The sequence below is a fragment of the Sminthopsis crassicaudata genome, chromosome 3 (genome assembly GCF_048593235.1).
Source record: "Sminthopsis crassicaudata isolate SCR6 chromosome 3, ASM4859323v1, whole genome shotgun sequence".
Taxonomy (NCBI): domain Eukaryota; kingdom Metazoa; phylum Chordata; class Mammalia; order Dasyuromorphia; family Dasyuridae; genus Sminthopsis; species Sminthopsis crassicaudata.
Window position 1 is genome coordinate 630,833,734 of NC_133619.1, and position 17,010 is coordinate 630,850,743.

The window sequence follows — 17,010 nt, forward strand, 5'->3', positions numbered from 1 at the left end:
TTCCCTTTCTCCATTTCTTCCTTTTCTCTTTTCTTTCTTCTCTCTCTTTTCTTCCTTCCTTCCTTCTTGCCTTCCTTCCTTCTTGCCTTCCCTCCTTCCTTTCTTGGTTGAAAAATTCTGTCTCCTGCTTAAACTATGAACTATGAGGATCCAGGGTCAGACATGAGAAGTGGATCACAGACTTGTTAAATAAAAATGGGAAACAGAGGGGCTTGTGAAAGGCACTCTATCTCAAGTCTCTGAGGTCAGGAGAGGGCAAGAAGAGGGAGCCTGCATTAAATTTGGCCTGCAAGGGCCCAGATACTACATCTCTCCTGGTTTTAATCTAAATAAATGACCCAGGCATAGACGCTGACTTAAAATTTAGGGGAGCAGTGAACAGAGGGGCTGCCGGGAAGTCTGACTTTTCTGGCAGCTGGGATTTGCTTTGTGAATTGACTGACAAATGGCTAGTGGAATTTATTGTGGAGCAGTCAAAAATAATACAGCACTAAGCTCCAAAAGCTAATAAGCCAGAGCAAACAGTGAATAGCAATGAGCTATAACGGAAGGACTTTCAGAAGGACCTTGGAATAATCAGAGACATCTTTAAAGAACAGCTCCAGGAAATGGGGAGCCACTTTCAAAGGGCAGCAAATGGGATGGGGAAGGCAGATAAAGAAGGAAGCCACCCACTGCACGTCTGAAGGAAGGTCAAAGTGATGAGGCTGATCTGGGCTAAAGGTCCTGGGGCCCCTGGCCCTCCCTAGCACTTAGAATGAGGACAACTGACCCTGCTGGCTCCATGTTGGTCTGAGGGAATGAGATGAGAATGACTGCAGATGGTGAGGGAGGGATTTTTAAAAGGAAAAAAGAAAGGAGAAAGAAAGAGTGAAGGAAGGAGGGAAAGAGGTGGGGAGAAAGGGAAAGAAAAAAGGAAGGGAAGAAGGAGGAAGGAGAGGAAGAAAGAGTACGAGGGGGAAACAATGATGATGATGAAGATAATGGAATTGAAGAGATGGAGAACTAGTCTCAAAGCCAGGAAAAATTGGTACAAGTCCCATCTTCAAGGGGGGTGGGGTGGGCAGCTAGGTATCAAAGTGGATAGTGTATGGGGCTTTCAGACATCTCCCTGAGTTCAAATCCAGCCTCAGACACTCACTCTTTAAGGGGGGTTCCCAGACAAGACGATCCACACAGTTTGCCTCAGTTTCCTCATCTGTAAAATAAGCTGGAGAAGAAAATGGCAAGCTACTCCAGGTTTTCTGGCAAGAAACCCCCAAATGGGGCCATGATGAGTCGGACATGACTACTAATGGCTTAACAACAATGCCAACAACCCACCTTTGACACATAATGGCTTCTCAGCCCTGTGGAAATAACTCACCTTCTCAGTTTACTAGGCCATTGAGGTCAAACTCAGATAGAAATAGGGGCCACTAACTTGTACATAGAGATCCCTGTGTGCCTTAGATAACCACATATCAACAGGATCTGTTTATTGTATTTATTTGGCTAACTACTTCTTAATTACACTTTAACCTGGCTGGGGGCCCTCAGGAGTGCTTCTGCATCCTGATTGATGGCTTTGCTCTAGGCGACTCTCTAGAGCTGCAGGGAGGGGACTGGCCTCCATTGTAAGAGAGAGTCTCCTCTTTGGGGGTTCTAATGACATCCCAGGTTCAATCCATTGCACTCTTGCCATTGCTACTCTTACTACTCCTACTCAAACTTTATTCCAATAAACATTTGCTAAGCACCTACTGTATGCTAAGCCCTGGGGATACAGTAAATAAAAAGACAGTCCCTGACCTAAAGAAGTTTACAATCTAAAGGGAAAACAAAAGGAGGCAGGAAAGGGAGAGTGGGATTAAATAATACCACTGTACTAACTAACACCACTAGTTAGTACTAACAGCCACTGTACTAAATGCTTTACAAGTATCTTCTCATTTGATCCTCATCACAACTCTAGACGGTAAATTCTGTTATTACACCCACTTTACAGATGAGGCAACTGAAGCAAACAGGCTCAGTGATTTCCCTAAAGTCACACAGCTCGTAAGTGTTTAAGGCTGGATCTGAACTCGTTTCCTAATTCTGAACCCAGTGCTCTATTCACTGTTCCCCCTAGTTGCCCGTACTGATATTTCTAATAATTGTCATTTCTATAGCAAAGTGCTTAGGTATACTCGTTTGGTCTCATAATAATCTTCTGGAGTAGAGGCTATTGTTTACTTTCCCCATTTCACAGATGAGAAATGGGAATGACGGGGATATAGTGCTTAGTTCTACTTTTTCTACCTAGCATCTTAGGCATGCCATTTAATTTCTCCAAGGTCTCAGTTTTCTTCTCTGTAAAATGGGAGAGGTACTAGGAGAAATGGCCTCTAAGGTTCCTTTCAGCTCAAGATCTTATCTTCTGCTGGTCTCAGTTTCCCCATAGATAGCCTAGATAGGCTCTGAGATCCCTTCTAGCTGCAGTTCTATGAGGTAAGAGTAAGGAAAACCAAAGAAAGGGGAAAGAAAGAGAGCAAGAGGGAGCAGGTTAGACTCGAAAGCATCCCTGAGCCATCAGCTGAGCTTGATTACAAAAATAAAAAATCCACCCGCAGGAGGACCATTTAAAAGCGGTCCCACACAGACTTCAGCTGTGTGCTAAATGCCCACTCTGCTCGGAGGTTTCAGCTTAATGCAGATTACAGGGCCAAAGCTCCTGAAAGGAAATGAAAGAAAAACAAACCCTAAACAGATGCCGAGGAGCAGTGCGTCCTCCCATGTGGAACTGCGGCAGATCCAGCCAACAGCCTGGCAGAGCTTGGAACTCTGGGTATAATTCCCAAGTCATGCAGTTGGCGTATTCCTGATGCTAACCACTCAGAGTGCCCATTTCCTCCCTCCTTCCTGGGTCAGGTTTGATGTCTATGGATGAGGTTATGGGGGTTTGCAAAATAGAAGTCTCTTCTTAATGAATGAGGAGAGGAGAGCCCTGAACATCAGAGATGCTCGGTCGAATTTCAGAGTGAACCAAACTGATTTTGACCTTCCAGGGAACAGCATTAGTAGAGTTAAACAGTTGTCTCCCTCTACCCCGACCCTGCTTCTCAACTCTCTTTGAGAGGAAGCATGAAAGAAAGAGCAGTGTTTAAGGTGTCGAAGGATCTGGATTCAAATCCCACCTCCAATGGATAAATTTTTGGATAATTCCTTAAGCTCTCTGGCCTTCATTTTCCTCACCTGAAGAATGAAGGGGATTAAAAAATGGAGGTCTTTCCTAATTCTAAATCTAGAGTCCTAGTGATAGACGTGGAGATGTAGGTTCAAATTGTGCCTCAAGTACTTATTGATTGTGTGATCCTAGATGCATAACTTCATCTTTCTAAGTCTCAGTTTCTTTCTTTGTAAAAGAACACTGACAATGGCACAGACCCCTATGGGGTTTTTTATTGTGAGACTTCAATTGGGAAAAAGGTGTCAAGCTTTAAAACAATATAGAAACACGAAGCTGGCTTTTTCTCTTTTTGTTTTGTTTTTTACTATTTGAAATACACTGCTGAAAGTTCTGAAAATTTTTCATAATAAAGAGAGAGGATTTAAAAAGGAAGATGGTTCAAATATGAGTCTGAATATTACAGCATGATGAAGTAGCTTTCTGATAAAATATATCCATCCCCCTTAAATAATGTCTTTGTCTTAATTTTTTTGCGCAAGGCAATTGGGGTAAAATGACTTGGCCACAGTCACACAGCTAGGCAGTGTTAAATGTCTGAGGCTAGATTTGAATGCATATCCTTCTGACTTTAGGATTAACATTCTATCCACTGCTCCATCTAGCTGCTTCTTGCTCCTTCTTTTTTGCCTTTGAACCCTCTTTTTTTAAAATTAAAGCTTTTTAATTTCAAAATAGATACATGGATAGTTTTCCACATTCACCCTTACAAAATCTTGTGTTCTAAATTTTTTCCCTCTCTTCCCCCTCTCTCCTCCCCTACACAGCCAGTAATCCAATATGTATGTGTTAAATATGTCCTTGCCCCTTCTTTAGAGTCTCTGTAGTATTCTATGTAAAGATCGGATCACAACATTTGTACCAAATACTGGATCTGTTTGCAGGTTCAAATTTTAGCTTGACTTCCTGAACTTTGGGACTTTGGGCAGTCACATAATTCTTTGATTTAATAAGGTGCCTATCTTGCCAAGCTCTGCACTAATTACTGGGGAGACAAAGAAAAACAGTTCATACCCTCAAAGGTTCTATATTCCATTAACAAACCAACACATAAAGACGTATATTGATATAAAATATATCAGTTTACATATACAGTTGCACATAATTGTATACAAAACATATTGGGTAAATTATGTATATCCAATTGGAGAAAACATGATAAATAGCTCAATTAAATAATATACATAAAGTACTTTGTCGGCCTTAGATTTTTATCAATGTTAGTGATCATTATTGTATGCAAAAAAATATTAGGTAAAATATGTACATCCTATTGGGAAAAAAATCATGATAAGTAGATCAATGAAATAATATCCATAAAGCACTTTGCTGGCCTTAGGTTCATATCAATGCTAGTAATGATCATTATTGTATATAAAATATATAAGGTAAAATATGTACATCTTATTGGGAAAAAATCATGATAAGTAGATCAATGAAATAATATCCATAAAGCACTTTGCTGGACTAGGTTTATATCAATGCTAGTGATCATTATTGTATATGAAATATATAAGATAAAATATGTATATCCTATTGGAGAAAACAAGATAAGTAGATCAGTGAAATAATATACATAAAGCACCTTGCTGCCCTTGGGTTTATATCAATGCTAATGATCATTATTGTACATAAAATATATTAGGTAAAATATGTACATCCTATTGGGAAAAAAAAACATGCTAAGTAGCTCAATGCAATAATATCCATAAAGCACTTTGCTGGATTTAGATTTATATCAATGCTAGTGATCATTATTGTATATAAAATATATTAGGTAAAATATGTACTTTCTATTGGAGAAAACAAGATAAGTAGATTAATGAAATAATATACATAAAGCACTTTGCTGGCCTTAGGTTCATATCAATGCTAGTAATGATCATTATTGTATATAAAATATATAAGGTAAAATATGTACATCTTATTGGGAAAAAAACAAGATAAGTAGATCAATGAAATAATATACATAAAGCACTTTGCTGCCCTTGGGTTTATATCAATGCTAATGATCATTATTGTACATAAAATATATTAGGTAAAATATGTACATCCTATTGGGAAAAAAAAAAAAAAACATGTTAAGTAGCTCAATGCAATAATATCCATAAAGCACTTTGCCGGATTTAGGTTTATATCAATGCTAGTGATCATTATTGTATATAAAATATATTAGGTAAAATATGTACATCCTATTAGAGAAAACAAGATAAGTAGATTAATGAAATAAGAAACATAAAGCATTTTGCCAGCCTTAGATTTATAGCAATGCTTAAATTTATCTCAATAAATTTATAAATCAATTTATATTAAATCATTCTTCTTATTATTAATGCTAAGAAACAAGGTAATTTGCAGAGCACTAGAAACTCAATCAACAATCATTTATTAAGCAGCTATAAAAGCTCTGGAGGAGGCGAGGGGTTCAGAGATGCAGCAGAGGTGAGGAGGGAGGACATTGTAGACATATGTTGCAAAATCGGATTTGAATCCACATCCTTCCTCACTCTAGATTCTTTGTTTTTTTTTTTCATTATGGTACAATGTTTCTCAGACGAAACCAGGATTTGCAAAAGCCAAAACACAAGCTCAGAAAACATCCCAACCAATTATTGTATCCTTAGTTGGATGTCACAATTTGGAGGGAGCAAAAGAAATCAATGATCATTAAATTCTTCTAGAAAGCCGGCCTTGGTTCTCTGGGGGGCTATTGCAGCTAAACACCATGCAGAAGTAAGCTCTCTATTACAGGGGAAAACGCCTGGCTCATTTTGTGGGAGAAGAACAGATCAAATCAATCTTTTCTTCCCTAACCTTCGTTAAGCCTGGGCCTCCCTTTTTGGAAAGGGGGGAAAGCCTGAACAAGCGATTGATGAATAATCGCGAGCTTTCATTGATCACGGGAAGAGCAGAGCAAGGATTGCAGCAATCTGGTGAGACATATTGTGGACCACATGCACACGATTCCCAGGGAGAAGAGAGGAGCGTTAGTGAGGGGTGAGAGTCAACAGCCACACAAGGCTCCATCAGCTCCATTTAACCTTTCTCCCAAGGTGCTGAGGACTTCAGAAAGGGGCCAGATGTCTTAATTCAATTAGCATGCAAATAACTAATCAGCCTGCATTTATCAAATGGCTCCTATACCACACACTGGAGAAACAAGGGCAAAAATGAATAGGTCCCTATATGGTGGAAGAGGCTGGATTGGACATCAGAAGATCTGGATTCAAATCATTTATTCCCTAGGTGATGGAAGTGAAATGACTTTCCCTATTGAATCTTTGCCTATAAAATAAAATACTATATGCTTCCAAGATCCTTGACAGCTCCAAGTCTATGATTCTCAAGGATGGATTGCTATGATCAAAGAATCTATCACCAAGTGACTATTATTGTTGAAAAGTACTCAACTTTTCATGATCTCATTTTAGGATTTTCTTGGCAGAGATACTGGAGTGATTGGCCGTTTTCTTCTCCAATTCATTTTACAGATGAGGAAACTGAGGCAAACAGGGTGAAAGGACTTGCCCAGAGTCACCTAGCTAGGATGTGTTTGAGGTCAGATTTGAACTCAGGAAGATGAACCTTACTAAGTCTAGGTGTGGCGCCTAAGTTAGGGTCTTATACATTGTTAGGTTTTTCTTATTAGGGAGGCAGCTAGCTGCTGTAGAATGCATGGGAGATTTGCAGTCAGAGATTCTGAGTTCAAATCGTGGCACTTACGACCTAAGTGACCTCAGGAAGGGAAGCTTGTTTTTTTATAAAATAAGGGCATTGGAGCTCTGAGGTCCTTTCTAGCTCTAGGACTCTATGAAGTTACCTAATACTAAAGCTCACCTTCCCTAGGCAAGAAATTGGCATCTCAGTAGAGGCAATACTTTGTCAAAAATGACTCTAATGGGGGGAATTTCAGCTCTATCACACTAAGTCAATGGATGCTTAATCTGGCTATACATATAATATACTCTCTATAGAAAAAAAAGCAAACAAAATAAATTGGATTCACCCATAAAAATAACCACCTCTCTCTCCCCCTTCTTCCTTTTTTTTCCCTGAGGCAATTGGGGTTAAGTGACTTGCCCAGGGTCACACAGCTAGGAAGTATTAAGTATTTCAGGCAAGATTTGAACTCGGGTCTTCCTGCCTTCAGCTTTTTTGCAGAGGTGGGAGCTACAGATATAGAACCAAGCATATAGCATTGGATTTTTTTTTCTAATATGTTGGTTAATTTGGTTGATTTGTTTCCTCCTACTTTTTCATTTTGTTAGAAAGGATGACTCTCTTTGAAAGGGAAGAGGAAGGGTTACATTGGGACATATCCGTATTTTAAAAACAAATGTGTCCACAACAATTTATTTACATTTGAAAAAAAAACAGCCTTGTCTGGAATAGGAAAATGCCTTACCTGTATGGCTGCTCCCCAGTATGTGTTCGAAGGTGTCGAGTGAGATTTGCTGATCGAGGGAAGATCTTACCACAGTACCTGGGGGAAAGAACATATCGCCACTTTTAGACTCCCCATATACCATAAAAATCCCATTTGTGTAAGCTCCATGAGGTCCTTTTGATGTGGCCATTTCTTAGGATCTCAATTTCAAATTTAAAATGAGCTCATCCACCCATAGAGGTACCATTGCAATGTAGGGATAATCCCCAATAGCCAATAATTCTCAAATGTTTTCCAGATGGATTAAAAATGCATTTTATTCTTTCCCCACTCCCTCCCTCACCACCTCCCAAAAGATCTTTCATAATTTTTATTGCTTAAGCTAAATCAGTGACCACAATGGGCCACTTGGGGTATTATTCCACTTTAAGATGTCTTCACCCTAGCCAGAAATCACCCTTTCTAACCTCCTCAAGCTACTTATGAGGTGGTGAAGGAGACACAAAACGGCATTTTGGGGATTCTGCAGTGTTCCCCTATTCTTTAATTTCATTAGAACCATACCTAGGGTAGGACAACTGGGTCTCTTGCCAGGGGCATTTAAAGGGCACTGACGGTATTTGCAGTCTGGAGCAACAAAGGAACAATGGATCCCACCCCAAGTTCTCTATTCTACCCCATAACTCCTTTCCCTGACCATCATCCCTTTGTATTTGAGAGCTCACTCATTAGATTGTAAACTTCTTGAGACCGAGGATTGTACACTTTTGTATGTGTGTCTCTATCATTCAGCATGGGCCTTAACCCATAAAACCTGCTCAATAAATGCCTTTCATGTCTCATGGACTCCCTTTACTATATCTCTCAGTGTTACAGGTTCTCTGTCCACTGGGATAAATTTAAGGGGATAGGATTTAGGTCACATATTTCAAGTGTATTTTCTGCTGCCTGTTCCAGAATTAAAAAAAAATATATATCAGTGATAGGTCAAGTTTGCATCCTCAGATTGTTTCATGGGATCTTCTTGTAATCAAACAGGAAAAAATAGGAAACAAATGGGATGCCTGAGTTCTTGGGAGGGTAAGGGGTGACATGAAGTACTTTACCTAGGTTACATGATAAGTGTTAAAGTCAAGATTTTAACCCTTGTCCTTTGACTCCTAAAGCTAGAGCTTTTTCACATGGGAAACACTTTGGATACAAAGATCCATCATCAACAGCACACTTTTGGACCTTTATCATATTTGGAAGTTGGGAAGGGATTGCTTTAAGCCACTCCTGCTTTCTACCTGGTTTCCAAGTGGATAATGACATTCTCCTTATCAGAATGGAAGCATCCCGAGGGTAACAATGGTTTGATTTTTGTCTTTGTGTCCCCCATGCATGGCATACAGTAGACACTTAATAAATGCTTATTGAATTTAATCGAGAGGAAGTCCAATAATTCAGGGTATGGATATGTAATACGGTATCTGTCCTTCAGAGTACCAGACCTTCACCAAGGAGCCCAAGGGTTCCTGCAAGAGCCCAGACCAATCAAGGATCCGGAAGTCAACCCAAAAAGTTATCAGAGAGAATGCTTTAAATGATCCTAGAAAAAGCTGCCTCTGTGAAACATGAATTGGCTTCCAGAATGTCTTCCCCCAGTCCCTCTGATGGATGCCCCATGACTTGGCCAACCTGAAAGTTACCTGCACGTGTAACGTTCTTTGCCCTTCCGGAGGATGGGGTCTGATAGCGTTGGGGGCGGGGACCTAAAACTGAAGGGATGGTGGGGGAGGGGCTGCAGGGAACTTCCTGTGTCCGTCTTCATGCCTGCAAAACCCTCCAGCTTCTCCGTCATGGTTTCAATGGCTGACATCTGCTCTCACACAAAAAAGAAATAATGTTAGGAAGAGGGCAACTAGCCATCAGGAAGAGCTAAGTTCAGGTTCTACCTCTGATGTTTACTATGGGGCCGTGGGCAAAACTCCTTAACCTTAGTTTTGCCAAAAATATTAATACCTTTAATGCCTTTCTCAGAAGGGATTGTCAGATCAGTTAATATACGGAGGATACTTTGAAGATAAAGTATGACCTAAATGCTAGTTGTTAGTATATGGATCACACTGCTTTCTCAGATGTTTGACCTTGTACGCATGGGGTTGTAGAAAGAACAATGGTTTAGGAAGAAAGGGTGGAAGGTTAAAAAGATCCTGGGGTTACTTGGCTTTGGAAAAGATCTATGGTGAGGGCTGCAGATGGGATGAGATTGAAATTGAATCCTAGTTTTTCCAGACTACATATGTGATAGAGCAACTCTCTCTGAGAGAACAAAGACATCTCTTTCCTTCCTCTTCCCTTCCTTCCCTTCAACCTTTCCTTCCTTTTCCTTTTCTTCTTCCTTTCCTTTCTTCCTTCTTCCCTTCCCTTCCCTTCCTTTCTCTTTTTCTTCCTTCCTTCCTTCCTTCCTTCCTTCCTTCCTTCCTTCCTTCCTTCCTTCTTTCCTTCCTTCCTTCTTTCCTTCCTTCCTTCCTTCCTTGCTTCCTTCCTTCCTTCCTTCCTTCCTTCCTTCCTTCCTTCTTTCCTTCCTTCCTTCTTTCCTTCCTTCCTTCTTTCCTTCCTTGCTTCCTTCCTTCCTTCCTTGCTTCCTTCCTTCCTTCCTTCCTTCCTTCCTTCCTTCCTTCCTTCCTTCCTTCCTTCCTTCCTTCCTTCCTTTCATTCTTTCTCTCTCCTCCCCTCTTTCTCCCTTCTTCTCCCTCCCTCTTTTTCTGTCAGTCTCTATCTCTCTGTCTGTCTCTGTTTTTATCTCTGTCTCTGTCTGTCTCTCTGTTTCTCTCTCTCTCTCTCATTTTGGTGGGAGACTGGATCATAGCAGCATAACTCTAAGAACTAGAAGGGATCTCTGAATCAACAATACTAAAGAAAATGAAAAAAGAAATCAGCTCCAATCTGCACTCAGAGTTCATCAATTCTCTCTCTGGAGGTAGAAAGCATTTTCCATCAAGAGTCCTTCAGAATTGTCTTGGATCACTGTATTGATTAGAGTAGCTAAGATCTTTCACTGTTTGACAACCACTCTGAACAAACTTTAAAAAAGAGGGAGAGGGCAGGAAATCAAGCATTCCCTTTCTCCCCCCTCCTCCCAGCTTCTGATCTTGGTCTTTTCTTTTGGAGACTTCTTTAAGAGATAGAAAGTAAGAAACATTTAACCCCAGCCACTCAAAAAAATTCGTTCATCACTGGTAGCAAAGCTTTTGGCTCTTTGATAGCAAAGCTTTTAACTGCAGCTGCCCATCACCTAACAAAACCCAGGCACTCAGGTGCCCAAGCTGGGGGCCTTTGTCAGAACACCTGGAGATGCCCTTTCTTATTCTTGGTGCCAGTCCTGCTTAGTCAGAGACAGCATCTGGCAAGGAGGCAGAGGGCTTTTAAAAAACCTTAAACAGAGGCCATAGCCTGTCCTGGGGAGAGAAGGATGTTTTGCTTTTAGGGAGCCATTGACTAGTTATAATTTAAAAAAAATACTAAGGAGGAAAAAGAAAGAAAACAGGAAGAAGAAACAGAAGAAGAAAAGGAAATAGAGGGAGAAGAAGGTGAAGGAGAAAAATGGAGGAAGGAAGAAGAATGTAGAAGATAGAAAAAGAAGAAGTGAAGAAGAAAAGAGGGAAGAGGAGGGAAAAAGGGGGAAGAAAAGTAGGAGAAAAGAGAGGGAGAAAAAGGGGGGAAAGAGAAAGAAGAAGAGGAATAAGAAGAGGTTGAAACAGAGGAAGAGTAAGATAAAGAGGGAGGAGGAAATCAAAGAGGGGCATGAATGGGCCAGAATCTTTAATCTCAGAGACCATCCAGGTGTTTGGGATCTTGTTGGGAGGTGTATCAAGGACAGATGCTGCTGGGCAGTGCCCTTTCCCAGTGACTCCCATGAGCTGGCTCCACTTTTGGACTCTCTGCATCTGAATTTCCTTCCCTCTAAAATGAAAAGCTGGGACTGGATGGTTCTAATGCCACCTCCATTCTCACTATGGCCTCTCCTTGGGTCTGTCCAATCTAAGTCAATAAACACTAATGAAATGCCCATTATATAAAGATGATGGAGGACAGGCAGCAATTCAGCCAAACTCAACATTTTCCCTTCCCCCAAACAACTTTACAGTAAAAGGGGAAATGGAGAGGATGGGGAACGATGTTCGAGCCTCATTCTTACTTAAAAAACAAATAAACACCTATGAAAATCTCCACAAAGGGGTCTGGGTCGTTTGGATAAGTGTCAGGTTTGGAAAATAAAAATGGCAGCTTAGAGTTCAATGGGGCAATGGGACATAATGATTACATTGCTCTGCTTGGGAGACAGGAAGGCTTGGATTCAAATCATGTTTTAGACTCTTACTAACTATTCATCCTTGGGCTAGCTGCCCAATCTCTCTCAGACTCAGTTTCCTCATCTGCAAAATAGGAACAAGAAGAGAACCTGCTTTATGAGGTAATCATGAGAATCGAATGAGATGATGTCAACCAAGTCACTCACAGCACTATGGAAATGCTGGCTATTATCGCCATTCTCTCCCTGCCAAATTCTCCCATTTTCCCATGGAAGGAAAGCTGGCGCACCAGGCCGGGTGGGCCTTCTCAGCCAGGTCTGGTGGACAGACAGGGTCCCCTCTGCCTGCCGCTCCACCCGGAGCAGCCACATCTCTGAGAAGGACCCCCTTTTGGGCACAATAGGGTTATTTCATTCCCTTGATGGGGATAAATTTCCAGCTTTCAGATGGATTTCCCCCAGAGAGTGACTTACTGTACTTTGTAAATGGTTACCAGTTACCAGGTGGCTTCTGACTGCTTACCATCCCCACCCTCAGCCTGCTTGATGGAATAAGTTATTGGCAATCACCAGGCTTCCAAATCCCTCTCCTTCCCGTCCCCCACCCGCAGCCCACCTCCAACATGGGGAGGCGACAGGAGCAAGGGCGGGGGGAGGTTTCTTCAGGGGCCAGGACTCACCCCACTCCCGAGGTTCTCATTGTCTGAACAATGAGACCTCTCCCACCCTCCTGTGCCTGGGTCCACTCTTGAGAGTTTCTCACCGGCTCCCCGGTCCCAGACCGATCCTCTCTATCCCATTCCGAACAGGAACTCCTCACCATTCTCCCTGACACAAACACAGGATGTGCCTGGCTGGCTGGTCGGCTTTTTCCAGCCCATTCGGAGGAAAATCAGGGGAAGTTATTAACCAAACTCTCTGGGTCCGGAGAAACAATGAGGGACAACAAGTTTAGATGTGAACAGGGGCTGGGCCCAGGTTTCACAAACCAAAGGGTTATTTATCCAAGGTGGGAAACTGCTATAAAAAGGGAACAATAGATTGAGGGCCTGGGTCCTGGCCCATAAGAGGGCCTCTGGGGCAGGTCTCAGGGAGGAAGGTACATCGGGAAAAGGAGCCAGGTCAAGTCAGGGAGGATTTAATAAGATCTTACTAAGTTCTTTGCCTTAATCACTGAATGGGTGTTGCCTCAGTCAAACTGAGATCTGCTAAAGACCTTAGCTTAAAAAGCCCAAGTCTCCCATTGCCTCTTAGGCCTTCTCCAGTCCTCCTGATCTGTGTCCGGCCACTGGACCCAGAATGTCCTGGAGGGGGAAAGGAAGGCAGCTGATCTTGCACAATCCTCCCTCACTTAAATCCAATTCACTTGCATATCACGGCAGGACCCTCCTGACATGATCTTCTTCCAGAGCAAAGGACAAACAACAAAAGGGAGAAGAGAGCAAAGACTGGAGGATTTGGATTTCTGACTTAAAATCTTGCCACTGTGGATGAATATAAAAGCCCCCACATGGTCCGGTATAGGCTTAGGCACATAGTAGGGAATTAATGAAGGGGTGCCATGTGTATTGATGGCATTTATTGTCTTACGTTAGACACAGGAGGGCCTCTGTTAAGGGGCCGTGGGCACATACATGGTGGATTGTGGGTGAATTTGGATTTTTGCAAATCTTTTTGGAAGAGGGAAGAAACTGTGCCATATTTATGCCATATATAAACTATATTGGATTGTTTACCATCTCAGGGAGAAGGGAAGGAGGGAGAATAGAATTTGGAATTTAACCCTTTTTTTAATGTTAAAATTTGTTTTAATATGTAATTGGGGAAAATATTATTTAAAGAAAAAAAAAACTGCCAAAGGGCCAAAATCTCATGAAAATAGGCTCAGATCTTTCTGTGTTCCTAAGCATGGTAAAGCTAAGGCATAAAATATAATACAATCATCATTCTCTAGATGAAAGATACTTTAAAAATCATTCCATCCAATTTTTCTTATTTTCCAGATGAGGAAACTGAGGCTCAGGAAGGATGGATGATTTGAGCGTCACATAGAGGCTTTGACGCTAAATCCAGTGTTCTTTCCTCTCCATCTGCCATTGTCTTCCCCAGAAAAGAATAAAACTGTCTAGTCTGGTGTGGATTACCCAAAGGAGAATGGACTCTCTTTAGAAAGATATATTTTTTAAAGAATCAGAGAAACAGAAAATCTGAGTTTCTCAGCAGACCAAAAGGAGGTAACAAGGACAGCAGGGAGAGTATGAAATGCAGATTCAGAAGACCTGGGTTTCTCCTCCTGTCTCTTTCATTGATTTAGGGCCTCTGTTTTTATATCTGTTCAATGGGGATAGCAAGACCTGTCCTAACTCCTTTACTAGGAAATTATACAATATAAGATTATGTATAAAAAATAATTTGCAGACTGCAAAACACTTTTTAAAGTGTAGGCTTATTATTATTTTTGGGAAAAAAAAACAAACTCCCCTCCCTCAAAATTTGAAAAAAAAATTTTGGCTAGACAAGTACAATTCTTCTAAACATATTTCCATTTCTGGCATATTGTAGAAGAAAAATCAGATCAAAAGGGAAAAAACATGAAGAAGAAAAAACAAGCAAACAAACAACAACAAAAAGGTAAAATACTATGCTTTGAACCATGTTGAATCTCCATAGTTCTCTCTCTGGATGTGGATGATATTTTCCATCCCAAGTCTATAGGACCCTCCCTCTGCTTGCCACTGGTTTTACCTGGGGGTGAAACAGCAGAGGAGATGGGCGCAGATACTTCTCCTTTAGGGCTCCCACAGGGTCAGTCACCTTCCGCTTCTCCACCCTGCTGGACAACAATACAGAGGGTTACATATACCCTACAGGGCCATAAAGTCTATTGAAATCCATGTAATAAATAGCCCACTGAGTTTGGAAGCCAGTCAACCAACATGTCTGAAAAATACAGGATGGAGCCTGTCAAAAGAATTACCTTCCCAAAGCATCCCTCTTATGTCCTTGCTCAAGAACTATCAATGGCTCCCTACTTTCTAAATGTTTAGGAGGCTAAATTTCATATCTAGAACCCATGTGTTCTTCTAGCTAAGAGGCCATTTTCTTATCTGCAAATGTGTCTAAAATAATGCCATTAGTACTTATTTTACAGTGTCACCATGAGGCTCAGGGCAGATTGTGTAAGTAAATAGTACTTTGAAAATTTTCAATGGCTATTTCAATTAGTGGTTATTATTACTATTTAGCATTCAGGACTCTTCATTATCTTTCTGGAATAACCAGCTTTATCTCCCTCCCTTTGCTGCTTAAGGTTGTGGATCTAAAAGGGACCCCAGAACTCAGCTAATCGAAACCTCTCATTTTCTAGACGAGAAAGCTGATTTGTCTTGAGTCCTGTAGACAGTAAATAGCCAAGATGAAATTTGAGCCCCCTCCTCTGATTCCAAATTGAGTGTTCTTTCCTCTACTCCACCCTGCCTAATTTCTATGTGCCTTAGGATGGAGTCAGGCTGTTCTATAGAACTGCCCTACTCAGTCATGCTTCCTTATTCCCATCTTCCTGCAGTTCTGGAGGTTGCTCCTCTCTCCAGAATGTCCTTCTCCAGCCCATCTACCTATCCCAATTCCACCCATTCTGTAAGTTCTCCCATCCCACCTTCTCCAAGAAGCCTTCCCTGATCTTTCCAATGCTTATGGATCTCATGGAATCACATAAAGCTAGAAAAGAGCTTAGAAGCCATCTGTTCCCAAATTCTTGTTTTCTTCCTTCTTTGATTTCTTTCTGTCTTTAAAGTCTATGCATCCTACTTAAATATTTAAATGCTCTGTTCTGGATTTGTGTGTATGGATGGGGTATCCCCAAAGTCGAAGTGTCAGCCTCAAGAGTCTTGTCTTTTACACTTAACGGAGTCCTATGAGGGCAGGGACTACTTATCTGAAGGTACTTCCAGTGTGTAGTAATAAAGAAGTGATTCCTCTGTGATAAAGTCCAGGTAAGACCCCAATCAGCATGGAGTGCATGTTCAGTTCGGGATGCCACATTCGAGGAAGGACATTGGCAAGACAGAGAAGGTAAAGAATAACTGGAGGGTTAAGTATCTCGAGTCTATGCCATGTAATGATCTAATGAAGGAAATGGGGATGCTTAAATGAGAGAGAAGACTTGAGGATGGAGATGGGAGGGATGTGTAAAAAACCCAGGATTGCTGTTTTAAATATCTGAAACCTTCTGGAAAGGAAAAAGAATGAAGGTTCTTCAGCTTGACTCCAGAGGGCGAAATCAGGAGCAACTGGGGAAATTTGTTAATCAATATAATAATAACAATAATTAGCAGTTATATCGTGACTTAAGTCTGCAAAGCACTTTACAAATATTTCATTAGATTTTCACAGCAAGTTAATATGTGTTAATGATAATTTCTTCCATTTCTATAACATATTGAGGCAAATATATGTATATATAATAATATATGTAATATATGTATATATGTATATATACATAATAGAATATATGCATATATTATATATAATACATATATTATATACATATAACATAATATATGTATATATAATAATAATGCATAAATATATGTATAATATAATATGTGTATATTAGAAATATAATTTTTGTCATATATGATACATTTTATTATTGCATTATGTATTATAAAGAATGAATTCTTATTTATTCTTATATATCATTATATGGTAGATTTTTATTATGTATTGTCATATATAATGCATTCTCATATGTCATATATAGTATATTGTTATATCTCCTTATATATATAAAATGCATTTCTATATATTATATACGATATTCTTATATATTTTTATATATTATATGCTGTCCATTATTATATATTTTATATATTATATAGAATATATTCCTATATGTGTTTATGTCTATACAATGCGTGCTTGCATATTATTTTATATCATATATGATGCATTCTTACATATAATTATGTAATCCATTCTTAAATATGTATATTAAAACTATATATTATAGATAATACATTCTTAATATGTCCTATATAATGTAGCTTATATATTATATACACTATATTCTCTCTATATACATATACACACACCTATATGTATGTTTATAAATGCACT

The 17,010-nt window shown here is 40.2% G+C and overlaps 1 protein-coding gene across 1 annotated transcript in view; it reads right to left on the reverse strand.

Annotated features, from left to right (window-relative positions):
• The window catches only part of PRDM16 (PR/SET domain 16), a 621,205-nt gene that overhangs the window by 22,413 nt on the left and 581,782 nt on the right, over positions 1-17,010 (reverse strand). The window contains 3 exon segments of the mRNA XM_074306482.1: positions 7,614-7,691; positions 9,287-9,456; positions 14,638-14,725. Of these exon segments, the coding sequence (XP_074162583.1) occupies positions 7,614-7,691; positions 9,287-9,456; positions 14,638-14,725 (336 nt within the window).